The sequence below is a fragment of the Eupeodes corollae genome, chromosome 2, assembly GCF_945859685.1.
Source record: "Eupeodes corollae chromosome 2, idEupCoro1.1, whole genome shotgun sequence".
Taxonomy (NCBI): Eukaryota; Metazoa; Arthropoda; class Insecta; order Diptera; family Syrphidae; genus Eupeodes; species Eupeodes corollae.
The window spans coordinates 75,662,647-75,677,159 of NC_079148.1; the positions used below are offsets into that span (position 1 = coordinate 75,662,647).

The 14,513-nt window shown below is 33.4% G+C and overlaps 2 protein-coding genes across 2 annotated transcripts; both read right to left on the reverse strand.

The window, feature by feature from the left end:
- Positions 1-2,190: 2,190 nt before the first annotated feature.
- LOC129948233 (pyruvate dehydrogenase E1 component subunit alpha, mitochondrial-like) lies at positions 2,191-4,441 on the reverse strand. Its single transcript, XM_056059148.1, has 7 exons — positions 4,295-4,441; positions 4,168-4,227; positions 3,350-3,539; positions 3,086-3,288; positions 2,855-3,026; positions 2,472-2,794; positions 2,191-2,408 (listed from the first exon to the last, which is right to left on the reverse strand). The coding sequence occupies exons 1-7, from the start codon at positions 4,340-4,342 to the stop codon at positions 2,223-2,225; spliced, it is 1,182 nt and encodes a 393-aa protein (XP_055915123.1). The 5' UTR covers positions 4,343-4,441; the 3' UTR covers positions 2,191-2,222.
- A 4,423-nt stretch (positions 4,442-8,864) lies between these two features.
- Positions 8,865-13,620, reverse strand: LOC129946256 (structural maintenance of chromosomes protein 3). The gene is made up of 6 exons (XM_056056383.1): positions 13,459-13,620; positions 13,151-13,265; positions 12,928-13,067; positions 10,420-12,806; positions 9,480-10,212; positions 8,865-9,421 (listed from the first exon to the last, which is right to left on the reverse strand). The coding sequence occupies exons 1-6, from the start codon at positions 13,471-13,473 to the stop codon at positions 9,209-9,211; spliced, it is 3,603 nt and encodes a 1,200-aa protein (XP_055912358.1). The 5' UTR covers positions 13,474-13,620; the 3' UTR covers positions 8,865-9,208.
- Positions 13,621-14,513: the final 893 nt, after the last annotated feature.

Sequence of the window (14,513 nt, forward strand, 5' to 3'; positions counted from 1 at the left end):
AGATTTAAACATGAATTGACTCCTTTAAGGTCAAAATACTAGTACGCTGACTGAAAATTGAGCCAGAAAAAACTACGTCAAAAAAGCCCGACATTTCTTCATTTAAGACCGTCTTTCTTGAATTTTTGTAGCGTTCTTCCCATTAATATAAACGGAAACAAGAAAAATATATGTATTTTATTTTTAGAAAAAAAAAACTCGTTTCAAAACAATTTCTTATACATTTCTGCGTGAAACTATTGTGTTTTAACTTTAAAATATAACATAATTAAGAAACTGTTGGAATCTTGGAATGCTTTTATTTGTAGGGAGTCATCTAAATTAAAAAGTTAGACCAAATCTTGCTTCACAACAGTGTTTTAAAATATATGATAATGATAACTAAAATTTCCACTTTGGCAATTATTGAAATCTGTAAATGTAAGATTAAGATCCACATTATGGTTATAAATTTTGTTTGCGGTGAATAAGAACTTTTCTAAGTGTGTGAACAAACCCCCCCCCCCCTGATTTAAAGTCTGGATCCGTCCTTGTCTTGGACTGCCCCTTTGAAAAGATTTGTATTTTTTCAAATATTTTTTACCTCTGATGTCTGATTTTGTGTAGATTTTTTAATCCATCGTCATTCTTTAATAGAAATGATTTTTTTCGACGAAAAAGAGTTTTCTTTTCTTTTTAAAATTGAAAAGGGACTACAATTCAATACCCAAGGGAACATGTTTTTAAGTCCCTTGCAAGAACTTCGTGTACACTACAATGTACTATGAATAGAGCCCAATTTCACGGTGTTACATCTATGCACGGCATAAGCAAAGCAACCGTCTGCAGAGTACTTCATCGAGTATCGAATAATATCATTGATGATTTTCTCTCCAACACCATTTCCTTACCTCAAAATTGTCCAGACATAGCCTAAACAAAATATTTTATTTCGGGCCGATTATATAAGGTACACAAAGGTTTCATACAGAATTTCGTAACGTTACATGAATTAACATTAAATTGATGTTATGAATTGTATCTACATTTTATGTATATTTCAAATTATTACGAACGATGCAGACATTAAGAGGGTTCAGATAACATAAGGTTCTTCAATTTCAGCCAACTTCATCATTAGAACGTTAATTTTGACTAAGGCAGCTAGTTAGTTTTTTTTAAATGTAATACATTTCAAAGTTAGAACCATACTTCACTTACCTCTACCTTTAGTTCGTCGTACAAAAACTACTAAAAACATTATTGTCTGCAAAACACTCATCAGGCTAAAAGTCCATCAAGATAAAGAAATATTACTTATTTCTTTTCCAAATTGACAAGGAACCCTTGACTAGCAATTTTTTGCCCATTGTAAGAGTTATACTACATACATGCACATATGTCAAGAATTTATTTTTCAGTAGGCGGTTTCCAATTACCTATAATATTTTTAAGCTTTTTTTTGACAAACTTACCTTTGTGAATTCAAACTGGGTCTGTACTTTTTTATTATTGTAGCTTCTTACAAGTAAAAAAAGGAATGGATAGATATACCACTTCCAATATATTCAAAAGGTTAATTTTAATATGGAAACATTTCGTACTTTTCTAATTTCAAGAAATTATTGAAAAATATAAGGATTTTCTTATCATCATCATGGCTGTAATGCTCAGACTATTAAACGCGAAGCTGTGCTACAGCCATTTGGCAATTGATTCATCTCACAAAGCTACTGATTATCAAGTGAAAGTGCCGATAGCTTATTTAACAATTGCTTTTATGTTTTAATTAAGAACTCTTTAGATTATAGTTCACAATATTATGTCCAGTTTTTTCAAATTTAAAAAAAGTGAAAACCTGTCTGTTTAAATGACACAGAGTTTCAATAGCAAATATTTTAATTATAAAATAATGTACAGCTTTTAAACAGCGACAAGAGCGTTTTAAAGTTTAACATCAATTTTTGTCCTTTAGCTAAAACTATCAGCTGCCCAAGTGGGCTTAGTTCACGAGATATACATAGTAGTTCAAATTGTATGAAGTTTGAGGCCTCTGGAACACTTGTTTCCCGAGATAATAATCGTTTTAAAGTTGAACATACATTTTGGTTTATAGAATTGTGAAATATTAACCGTTAATGAAATCGTCAATAATTTATATTACCTTAAAAAATAATACTCTTAGTATAAATAAAATACATAAGAAAGAAATTAAAAGAAGATAATATATAATTTGTTAATATTTAGTTCATATTGACAGGTTTTCCCTTAACTTCATGTTTTAAAAGTTCGCCAACTGGTCCACGGATACCTCGTTCTAAGCTATTTGCATAAATATCATAAGTCAATTCCACCAAATCAATTTCTGGATCAGATGTGGCTTTCGCGGTGGCTTCGCTTATTTCATTTTTCACTTCTTCGTCAATTTTCTTTGTAGCGAAAAAAACAACACTATAATATACATATAAATATATAATAAAACTTCTAATTACCTTTAACTCTTCATCAGTAATTAACTGAAGTTCGGTACATTTATTTTTAAATTGAACTATGGGATCTTGTTTCTCACGAACTTCTTGCACTTCTTCACGACTGCGATAGCTTACACCAGGATCAGACATCGAATGTCCAGAATAACGATATGTTGACATTTCCATGATAATCGGCCCGTTATCGATAACATATTCAATAGCAAATTCAGTGGCATTGCGTACAGCTAGAACGTCCATTGCATCCACCCAAATACCAGGCAGATAATCACCACGAGCATAGTAATTAGTATTGGATGCTGCTCGTTCTGCTGCAGTTCCCATACCTTGAAGAGTTTTTTGGGTAGAAAGTTAAATATAGCGATTTTTTTTCTTGTCAAGCATACCGTATCGATTATTTTCACAAATAAATATAACTGGCAACTTCCAGAGAAAGGCTATATTATAGCTCTCAAAAACTTGTCCCTGGTTAGCAGCACCATCTCCGTATATGGTCAAACATGTTCCGCAAATTCCTTTATATTTGTTGGCTAATGCAATGCCTGTTCCCAGTGGAACCTAATATTTGTAAATTTAGTAAATAATTAAAGATTCGGTTAAATTGAGACACATCTTACTTGGGCTCCTACGATACCATTTCCACCATAGAATCCAGGAGCATACATATGCATGGAGCCCCCTTTGCCACGTGCACAACCAGTCTTACGTCCAGTGAGTTCAGCCAAGACGCCATGTGCCGAAATGCCCATAACATATGACCAACCATGAGCTCGATAAGACGTTATTATGCTATCGACATCACGCATTGCTGCTTTCATACCTACAATTATACAAAAGTCTGAACTTTTAGCACTTTCTAAGCTTTTCCAGTACGAACTTACCAACACAACATGCTTCTTGGCCACTGTATAAATGGCAAAATCCACGAATGATTTTGTCCTTATATAAGGTCGATGAAGCATTTTCAATTCTTCGAATTGAAAGCATTTGTTGGTAATAGAGTTTGGCTTGGTCTTTGCTTAATGAAACAGTCGTTGAAGGTCCATCTTCGAGTTTATACAATTTATATGGCTAAAGATATGAAATTATTATGATATAGAAGAAAAATTATACACTCTTAATATTTATTTTAAGAACGAAGATTAAAAGGACTATCCAATGGTAAAATACCGGACTTCTTTATACGAATCTTTCAAGACAATGAATAAATGACAATATGGTTCATCCAATACTGGACAGCAAAGATTTACTTCGTTGTTGATGGGAATTTTTAAATTTTGAGTAATTGTTTGCAGTATGAATCAGAATATTAGGGAATAATTAAACAATCGTATGTGAGTACACGAGTTTATTTAAAGTTTTGTGTCAAAGGATTCCAGGTCATATTGGAAAAGAAATAAGGACTTTTTCTTTACAGCAGACGACTTGCTTGGTTTAAATTTTCCGTTCAGAGAATGCAGTTGACTACAAAAGAAATCTATTATGTTCCCTTAAACCTGATCAATATTATTATTATCCATGATGCCATGAGACATTATAATCCTGTAAGAATTCTCGAACAAAATTATATTGGTTGGGTACCTTACCTACATACATATGTACATAATTATGGTTTTCACTTTTTAAACCTTTTTTACTCTAATATAAAGATGTTTATGTATTTGATTGAATGAATAATAATGAAACATATCTCACATACTTGAACTTCTAAAGTTGCATCCGAAGAAAACGTGTTTTTATTTTTATATGACTTCAGAGTCTGGAAAAAACCGAAGTATAAAATATTTAAAATTTTGTCTTCCATGTGATTTCGAATGTTTACTGACTTGGAGAAGAAATCGCGATATTTTTAGCTGGTTTGTTAGACAAAACATATTTTTTATTTAGTGGAAACTTGACACTTCTTAATATATTTATTGAAATAAACTTAATTATTTTATAGACTAAAAGCAAGTAAAAATCGTGAATGAATACAGACTACTTTGATTTGTTCATAGGCTGAAAAACTGAGTGGATTTTCTTTTCACATATCTAGCATACGTATTACGTTATTACATTTGCTTTATTTCTTCTGAGGGCCTTATTCATTGATAAGTTCGATTTTGCAATAACGGTTAAGTGAGCACAGAAAAGATGGCCAACATTTTAAAAAGTTTTAACAGAACTTAAGGTAGGTTTATTTTAATAATTTATTTGGGTTTAAGGTATTTAGTTTAGTTTTTCTTAAGGCAAATATACCAAAGATCGAATTATACCCTAATAAACGACAGCCTTGGAAGAAGTGGCATTAGCGCTAAAACAGGTGTGCAGCTTTTATCATGCAACGAGTTTAAATAACACAGGGTCTCAATCTGATTTATCACTAGGGGATTTGATCTTTCGATTCAGTGCTGCCATATTCTGGACCGAAATCTTGATTCGGATTCGATTCCTCAATCTTTTCTTGTAAGCAAGGTATATGCATTATATAGGATATTGAGTTTTTAGAAGTGGTATTGAGTAATCCTATTGAAGGAGGTTGTGAAGATGCTTTTCACCGTATAAAGGAATAATTAACTAATAATAAATAATTTTAAGGAACTTGATTTTGAGAATTATGAAATGAAAAATACAAAAACGAGCTTTGAACGGTAACAAATATAAATGGAGTAGAAAAAATTACAGATTTAAAAAGAAGAATTCATTTTTTCAAAAAGCAAAGGTCTGAACTTACAAAAAAAATCAGAAATTTCACATCAAATAAAGAAGAGACATGAAAATTGTAATTAAGCATTATTAATGTTTGTATTTATGTTAAGACCGTGAGGTTTTTGATTTTTTTTGTATGGTTAATTTTTAAAAAATATAAAAAAATATTTCAAACTGGCGACAAAGCATAGCAAAAATATTTATTTCAAATCTGGAAACATATAAACGATTTTTGATGGTCCACTAGTTCCAAAGAGATCACATTTTAGGATATTTACAAAGTATGTGCAGAAAAAGATGTCTCAAATAATCAGATTACTTGGAAACTAGTGAAACTACAAAAATGGATTATATTTTTCAAGATTTTAAATGAATCCTTATTAAAATTGCAAATCCATATTTCGTAAATTCACTGACCAAAAGCGATTACATAATTTTTGTATCATTTTAGGAGTTTATGTCATCTTTTTTGGAAGCCTCTTCGCCTCTCTTTAACAGTGGAGAAACTTTGTCGATTAAAGAGGCTTTAAAGCTATAAGACCCAGGATCCCAAAAACCTTAGAACCGATAGAACTTCGAATGGCTTCTTCGTGTCTTTGAAAAGTCTATACAATATTCTGATTCTTAATCTGATATAAAAAAAAACGTTGCTAAAACATTGTATTTTACTTGCGCAAACATATCAGGTCTTCTGTGTACTCTTAAATTAATGAAATATGCATAATTATTTAGCTCATTTCAATTACTTTTTTAATAAGTTTGTATCGAATTTATTTTTGTTCAGATATTACACATATGTAAATGCCAAATGCCCGATCTGTCAAATGTCATCTGATTTAATCAATTTTCTGGGTAAAATGAAAATTTTGTATAAACACTTTTGTGATAAAAAAAACTGACAATTTCATTTTATAATATAACTGGAATAGGGATCCTGGTCCACTTCAAAAAAGAGAGAATTTTAATTCAAAAATGGAAATATGAATTCAATTATTTAAGAAAAACTCATTTTTCAATTTTGCTGTTTTTGATATACAAATTCTACCATTTTTATAAAAGTTTATAACAGAAAAAATCATGTTAAACACACTTTAGAATTGCAATGCGAACGTGGCTCAACTTTAATTTGATTGATTAAAAAGATTGCGGGTATTTTGACAAATCAAAAACAACAATAAAATGTTTGCGTTTCCCAGTAAGGTAAATCGAAGTGAACACATTAACATGTTTTTAATTTTCCTAGAAAGAAGAAAACAAGAAGAATTTTGAAAAAGGAGAAATGTTATAGCCCGAGAAGGAAGTCATCAACGGCAACACATCTACTTTGGAGAGAAAAATCAGCCGACAAGTAAAATATTACTTCTGTTGTGCCAACTTGCATCGTGATAAATTCCTTCTCGAGCAAATTTTCTAGAATGAAGACATTTGTGTTGCCTTATCTTTGTGTTGTTGAATTGTTTACTTAATTTTAATTGAAAGTGAAATTCATAGATAACGAACTTGTCCGTAGTGGCTAAAACACAAACACCCTTCAGCTTCGGCTTAGCCTGACGTTTACGAGTTCAGCCATAGGAATTCAATGTATGCTATCACAATGAAGCTTCGACCTCATGTTTGATTTGACAATCGAAAGGAAATAACGTAATGTGACTCCAAACGGAAGCTCTAGTTCAAATTTGCTGAACATTTGCTTTGTCTGACAGCTTCACAGTTTTAAAAAAGTCGACAAACAAAATACATTTGTTTTGGAGGGATTCCCATTGGTTATTATAGGCTGTTTTTTATTTTCAACTCATTTTCTTATTATTGAGAAAAAATAACAGCTGCTAGTGACAGAAGTGCCATTTTAGAAATGTCATATTGGAAGTGTCGTTCAAAGCAACCTGAAGAGTGTTTGTGTTTCAGCCATTAAGTGTTTAGCTATAGGAATTCAATGCATGCCATCACCATGAAGCTTTGACCACACGTTTCGTTTGACAATCGTAAGGAAAAGAACGTAATGTGACTACAAACAGAAGGTCTAGTTCAAATTAGCTGAACATTTGCTTTGTTTGACAGCTCCGCAGCTATACAAAAAATTCAACAAACAAAATACATTTGCTTTTGGAGGGACTCTCATTGGTTATTATAGAAACGTCATTCAAACAAACTTCGAAGCAGGCCCATCGTAGCACAGACGAAGCCTAAGCTTAAGCGTGTTTGTGTTTCAGTCATAAATGTCACTAAGTCTATGACAAGCAGGGTGCTAACAAAACACCCGAACGTGAACTCATTCAATCAACTCTCGAAGCTTTTAATGCCGATATTACTTATATTGAATACATTCAATCTCGCAAGGAAGGACACATTGGTCTCCACAAATAGAATTTGAGGATATTTCAGGTTCTCTTGGAAAGTGACAGTAAATTCCTTTGGAAATTATTGTATCAGTTAAGCACTATTCACATGAGCATCACCAACGAATGAACAAATATTAGCCGATTTTGACATTTCTTTCACATGAAAGTTTTTAATTCGTCGTAAATGAATGAACAAGAATGATTATTTTAGGTTAAGTACACGCGATTATTTTATTCGTTGCGAGTGTGGATAATGAAACTAAAATTTTTTTCGCGACGAATAAATTTGTTTTCTTAAATTTATTAATATATGATATTGAAAAGTAAAAGTATGCATCATAAATCAAATAGAAACTATATTGCTATCGTTTTGTTAATAATTTGTTTGGAAATATGTCTTAAAACGTATATAAACATATAAACTCACATTTTATAATTTATTCGTCGGTCGTGCTCATGTGAATAATGCTTTAATGGTGTTAAAGTGGCATCACTATAAAATGTTTATTCTACTACAATTTTCAATCAGTGCAGCTCAAACTCTTAATTCAGTTGAAATATTTTTGACACTTCTCTTTTGACGTTTTTATATTATTATTGGAAAATTAGATAAATTTCGGCAACATGAATTTCGTTCCAAATTTTGTGAGAAGGTAAAATAAATATTTATAAAATTTATATAATTTAATAAATTAAACTTACTTTCTTTAATATAGATGTGCAACTGTTTCGGTACAATTACTATTTAGCCGAGAAGCTCATGCTTTTGATCGAGGAATTTTAAAAACCAAGGTTAGGTGTCACTTTCCAAAGCCTCGGGAAATCAAAAGAATAAATGTTCACGGATGGGATACAAGAATGTCCACTCCTGGAGGAAGGAGAATATTAATGAGAAGAATTTTAAAGGGACGACATGTGTTGGCACACTGAAGATATTGTTAAATAAATATTTGTTTTTCTGAATAATAATAAAAAAAACTTTAACTTAAGTCCTCATGCGATTTATGTATTTTAACTTGCAATTATTTTGAAATCAAGGTTTATGAACATAATTCTATTCTTTTGAAGATTTTAACGTATTCGGCTTAATGAATGACAATGGCTTTTTGTGATTTTGAACTTATGTTGTCAAGGTATACACCTACAATCTTCTATCAGAAATAGACCCCTTTAGAGAGAAGTTTAAATTCCTTTTCAATGTTGATTCAGTTGTTTATATCCGAATCCGAACGGTACAACAAGTGCTCTTTGAAGCTTTGTCAATTCCTCACAAAAGGCAGTATCCGTTCAGAGAAAACCTTAGGTTATGCAGGCAGGGATTGAACCCAAGACCACTGGTATGACTGATCGAACAAGTATAATAAAACTCTTTCATACGTTATGTCGTTAAGTTTATTAAATAAGTTGAATGTAGTTAGTTTACAATTCGATCACGATACAAAATTAGAAACGTCATTAACAACTTTCTGCTTTTCATAAGATTTGGAATTATTTTCTTGGAGCTGGAAGACGCACAAAAAAGCGTTAAGAATATCAAATCCGGTAAAAATAAAATCATCATCTACTGTCTTCGTAAGTTTATTTTTAATGTGACAGAAGGTTGAATCTTATGTTAAGGGTTATCTTATTTCGTTCTCGAATTGTTCACTAAGACTGTTTTGAAACTGAAACATTATGTTTTTAAAAAGTATAATATGTAATAAATAAACAATATTATGCATGTGTATTGTCATCTTCGACAAAGTCCTTTGCCTGTTCCCTTGTTACGCAATCGATGTGGCTGACCTTGTTTCTAAAGCGAACACCATAGAACTTGTGTGCGTTTTCCAACAATTCGGGTCGAAAAGTTGTCGTAATAAACTGAGCTTTATCGCTCAATTCATGGATCATATCAGCCACTGCCTTCCTGTGTTGTGCATCGAGAGCCTAAACAAAAATCCATTATTTATTCATCAAAACAAATCATAACCATCACTTCAAATACCTGATCAATTTCATCGAACAAATAAAATGGAGCAGGATCACATTTTTGAATTGCAAATATAAGAGCCAAAGCAACCAAAGACTTTTGACCACCAGATAATTGATTCATTTCCCTCATTTCAGCGTCAATTCCGGTAAACGACACCCGAATACCGATTCCAGTAAATGCATCCGAATTAGCAACTTCCTGTTCAGCATCTTCGCCATCGTTGTCTTTTGTTTTCAACAGTAAATAACCCGCACCTTGTGGGACGAGTTTTTTGAAAACTTTTGTGAAATTCTGTGCCACTTGTTTGAATGTAAATTGAATAGCTTCCACTTTTTCCATCTCCAACGATTGCATTAGTTCGCGAATTTTTTGATCGCCAATATCAAGCTCCTCTTTGCGCTTATAAAGTTTTTCTTTTTGTTCGGAAAAACTCAAGAACTGATCCAAGGCTTTCTTGTTAACATGGTTGTATTTTTTCAAATGCTGATTTGCTCGTTCTAGTTCTTTGAAGAGATTTTTTAAAGACATTCGCTGATAAGCTGGATCAACTTGTGGCAGAGCTCCCAAGCTGGCAATTTTTTCAGTGCATTCGTCAATCTTCTGATGTAGCAAATTCTCTTTGGCTGCCCATTTCTCCATTTTTTTCGAATCCTCGCCGATTTTGTCTTGTGCTTCCTTTTCCTTTTGTGTCCATACTTCCAAGTCCTTTTGTAGTGTTTTCTGAGATTTAACAGCTTCTTGTACTCTACAATTTTGAGAAGAATAAATAAACTCTTTTAAAACTTTTATGAAATGTTAAATGAAGTTAACAAAATAGTGAAATATAAAATTATTTGCTTTTTTAACCTTTAAACAAATGTATAGAAGTTTGTGGAGAACCAGATTCTAAAGACGTACAATCATTCTCATACTCTTGGTGAGCTAAAATCACAAATTAGGAAATGTTACTTACTTCTTTTCCATTTCCTCCAAATCTTGGTTGACCTTCTTGATCCTTTTTTCAGTGGAAACTAGTTCATTCTTGCAATTGTTTAACTTCCTCTTTCGATCCTCCACTGATATCTCTTGCAGAGCTTGTATCAACTCGTCTCGTCTCCTAAACAAATTATTCGTCAACAAGTTGTCCAATTTATTCTTGATAACTTCTAATTGCATACGCTGGGTAAATGCCTCTTTGTTCTCTTGATTCAAACGTCGAATATCGTCATTTAATTGATCAACCTCGCGCTGATCTTGTGCCGATAGAGTCGACATAAGTTCTTGCTGTATCTCAGATTCAAGACCAGCTTTGGTGTTGTTCATAGCCTCCAAACTGGCTCTACATTGTGCGGCAGAACGTTCTTTAGGGGCTCTATACTTTTCGATACGCAACAGTTCCTCTTTCATTAGGCGAATATCACCCTGGACTTTTTCGAAAACATCCTTTGCTTTGCCTTGTTTTGTTTCGGTCCTTTGCATCTCAGTTACAACACGGTTAATGCTGGCTTCTGTTTGTTTCAGCTCATTGCGCAGCGAAGCTAGTTCTTCCTCGAAAGTCTTGATTGTTTCCGAGTATTCGGTGCGTTTTTTCTGCATTTCCAAGCGTGAACGGGAAGTATTAAAGTAGCCACCGGTAAGTGAACCCTTGGAAGACACCTGATCTCCGTCTAGGGTAACACAATCCAGTCCGGTGCTCTTAGCCAGTTCGGTGGCGCGTTCCAAATTACGACAGATGAGTGTCTTTCCGAAGATGTAGCGCAATGCTTTGTCATATTGTTCATCGTATTTAAGTTTCGAAATCATCGGAATCGAATCCGGGTCGTCTGGGTAGTCATGAACTTTTACTTGTAGTCGATTGAGTGGCATGAATGTAACTTCTCCAGGAAGCTTCAACTTGTTCATTTCTTTAAGAATCTGCGTACCAACCCGATCGGACTCAACGATGTGATGAAAAAGACGATTTCCCGCCGTTACTTCCACTGCAGTGTAGATTGTCTTATCGCAACTGAAATTCTCAATCACAGGCCCATAGTAAGCCCTGGCCGTGTCAGGAAACTGACCTCCCCGTTCCAAGAAGCTATCCAAAACTTTACGCACCGAATCCCTGCCATTTAAAATCGGCTTTCCAGCCATGCTGCGCAACGCTTGATCCGACTTGGAAAGTTCTTCTTTGTGTGTTTGAAGCTGCTGCGTCATTTGAGTCTCCTTGCGCCAGAGCTCATTCCTGGTTGCCTGATACGTGTCCTTGGTCTTTTTCAGCTCATAGTACTGCTTGTTGTGCTCATCGATCTGCAGGCGCAGCTGCTCCACTTCACTCGTTTGCTCTTCTATTTTCTTACCCAATTCTTTTTCTGCATTAGCATCACGCTTCAGATCGTCCAGCAGCTTGGTGTTATGATTGATTTTGTCCTTTATTTGCTTATTCAGAGACTTCAATTCGGTCTGAATCCATTTGTCTCTCTCGCTGCGCGAGGCAAACTGTGAACCGCGTCCCTGCTTTGCATACAACTCTTTACGTTTCTGCTCTTTGAGAGCCAACTCCCGGGCACATTCCTCCTCTTTACGCTTCATCGACTCATACTTGGGCTTAACCTCCTCCAGTTCCTTCTCCTTCTCTGCTATGGTTATCTTGAGTCGTTTAAGTTCTTGGTCCGCTCTCTCCTTGGACTTATTATCACCTTGGACTTCGTCATTCAAATCAACTATAGTCAAATCAAGTTTTGTTTTTTCCCTTAAAAGTTGCTGTTGCTCAGTCAGCAATACCGAACGATCATCTTTGGTCGTTGAGACATCTTTCTTTGCGTCCTTCAGTGATTTTTGGATACTCTTGATTTTTTCCTGTGCCTTTTGAATTTCTTGATTGTACTGCTTTTGTTTGTCACCAGATGTCTTACGCTGTTCTTGCAACTCTTCCAAGGCTCGTCGGGTCTCTTTGAGTTCGGTTTCGTGTATAATGTATTCCAATGTACGACGGGCCTTATCCCATTTCTGATATTCTTTGAGTTCCTCTTTTTCCTCTTCGAGTGTTTGTAAGCGATCTTCAATTGTCTTAAGATATTCGGTAATTTTTTCAACCTTTCCCACAGCATCGCCAAGAATATTGAGAGATTCCTCTTTGCGTTCATCATAGACTCTTGTTCCAGCCACTTCTCGGAGTAATTTCAAACGATATGAATCGGCTGCTGTGGCCATTTGATTGATCTTGCCTTGTTTAACAATATAGTATGGATTGGAATTGGAGAAACCCGCCGATTCGAGTAGATTGACAACTTCGGTACGTGGGACAACTTTTTTGTTGAGGAAATATTGATCTTTTTTAGCTCCGATAACACGACGTAGGTAGATTTCATCTTTATCGATCTAAAAATAGACATACAAAATACCAAATCATTTAATACAGTTAAGTAAACTTTTCTGTTTATTTCTCTCAAAAAATATCAGAATTTAGATTTCTATTGTGTTTATTTTTGGAAATACTTACGGGAACACGGTTATCAGAGTTATCAAAAATTATTTCCACATAAGCTGAAATAACCCTAGCTCCTGTACCTTCATGTAAAAGTGCTTGACGTTGTTCCGGACGTAAATGTGTGAATTCATCACTCAAAACAAATTGAATCGCTGGAAGCAGGATACAAAACAAGTTAATAATTGCTTGGAAAAAAATCTACTCCACAGAATAGACAAACAACAAAAATAATTACCATAGAAAAAGTTACTTTTTCCGGATCCATTTCGTCCAACGACTACATTGTGTCTTTTATCGAATGGCTCGACCACAGTTTGATCTTTATAGGATTTAAATCCTTGAATAATTATCTATAAACAAACAAAATATAAGTATTGAAATAAAATTTAATTTTCTTTTTTTTCTTATTTCCAGTTGTTGCTGGAGTTGGGATTTTATTTTGTAATTTGTTGAAGGCGTCTTTATGCATGGCGCTCATTTGGGTCGTTTTCTTGTTTCTTATAGAAATGCAATTTTGCTATTGGAATTTAAACCTTTAATTACCTGTTTTATATGCATGATTAGTTTGGATTTCTTTCATTTAATTGTTTAACTGGAGTTTAATCTTGTGGAATTATGATTTTTGTTGATTTATATTTAGGAAAATTAATAAAAACACAGCAGGATTTTTCTGTGGCATCAAATAAAATTATTTTTGTTGATTTTTAAGTGCTGTCATTTCTTGGCTAGTGATGGGCTGGGCATTCAAGCTCAAATATATAAACTGTACTACCGATAATTATCGGTAATGCAGAATATGAAATATGGATTTTCATCTGAAAGTAATGGTGGATATACATGTACTTTATTCAGCAATTTAAAGGAAAAAAGGGTTTGTAAATATATGTTGCCTTAAATTTTAGTGATATACAATCGTAGTTCAATATTATTTATAACACTTAAAATCACTAGTTTTTCTAGGTGTATATATAAATACCTGGCACAGGAGATAATCATCGATTTACATCAACAACAGTGGATGTTTAAAATATAGCCCACTTTCAAATAAATATTGAATTATTCAGTAACAAAAATTTAAATATTTTCTATTATACGACTCATTCATTGTTCGGTTTCGAAAGTAAAGTCACATTATATAGTTTCGACTTTAGTTAGATGCATTTTATTATTGCCAATGACGCATGAGGTTATCATGTGAAAATAAAAAGATGTAAACTCAAGACACAAAACTTTTTTGCAACTTTTTCGAAACATCGCGCACATAAGCAACTCCAAAAGCAATCAACGAAATAAACCAATACACAGGAAACATTTATTCACTTTTTCTATCTCATATACACGAAACGAAATTGTTTCAAATCTGTCCTATTCTTTTGCTTATGAAAGAAAATAGTAGATATATTGTTGGAATTCAAAATTATATATTTTGTTTTAAATATCATAAGTCAATACAAATTTCTGGAAATAGATTTTTACAAATTGGCCAAAACAAATTACCCCCAACAAAATTGTGGCTACTAGACGACTGCGATTTTCCTTTTTTTGGTTTCCTTTCGGTTGCCAAAACGTTTTTTAACACTTCCATTTTTGATGGATGT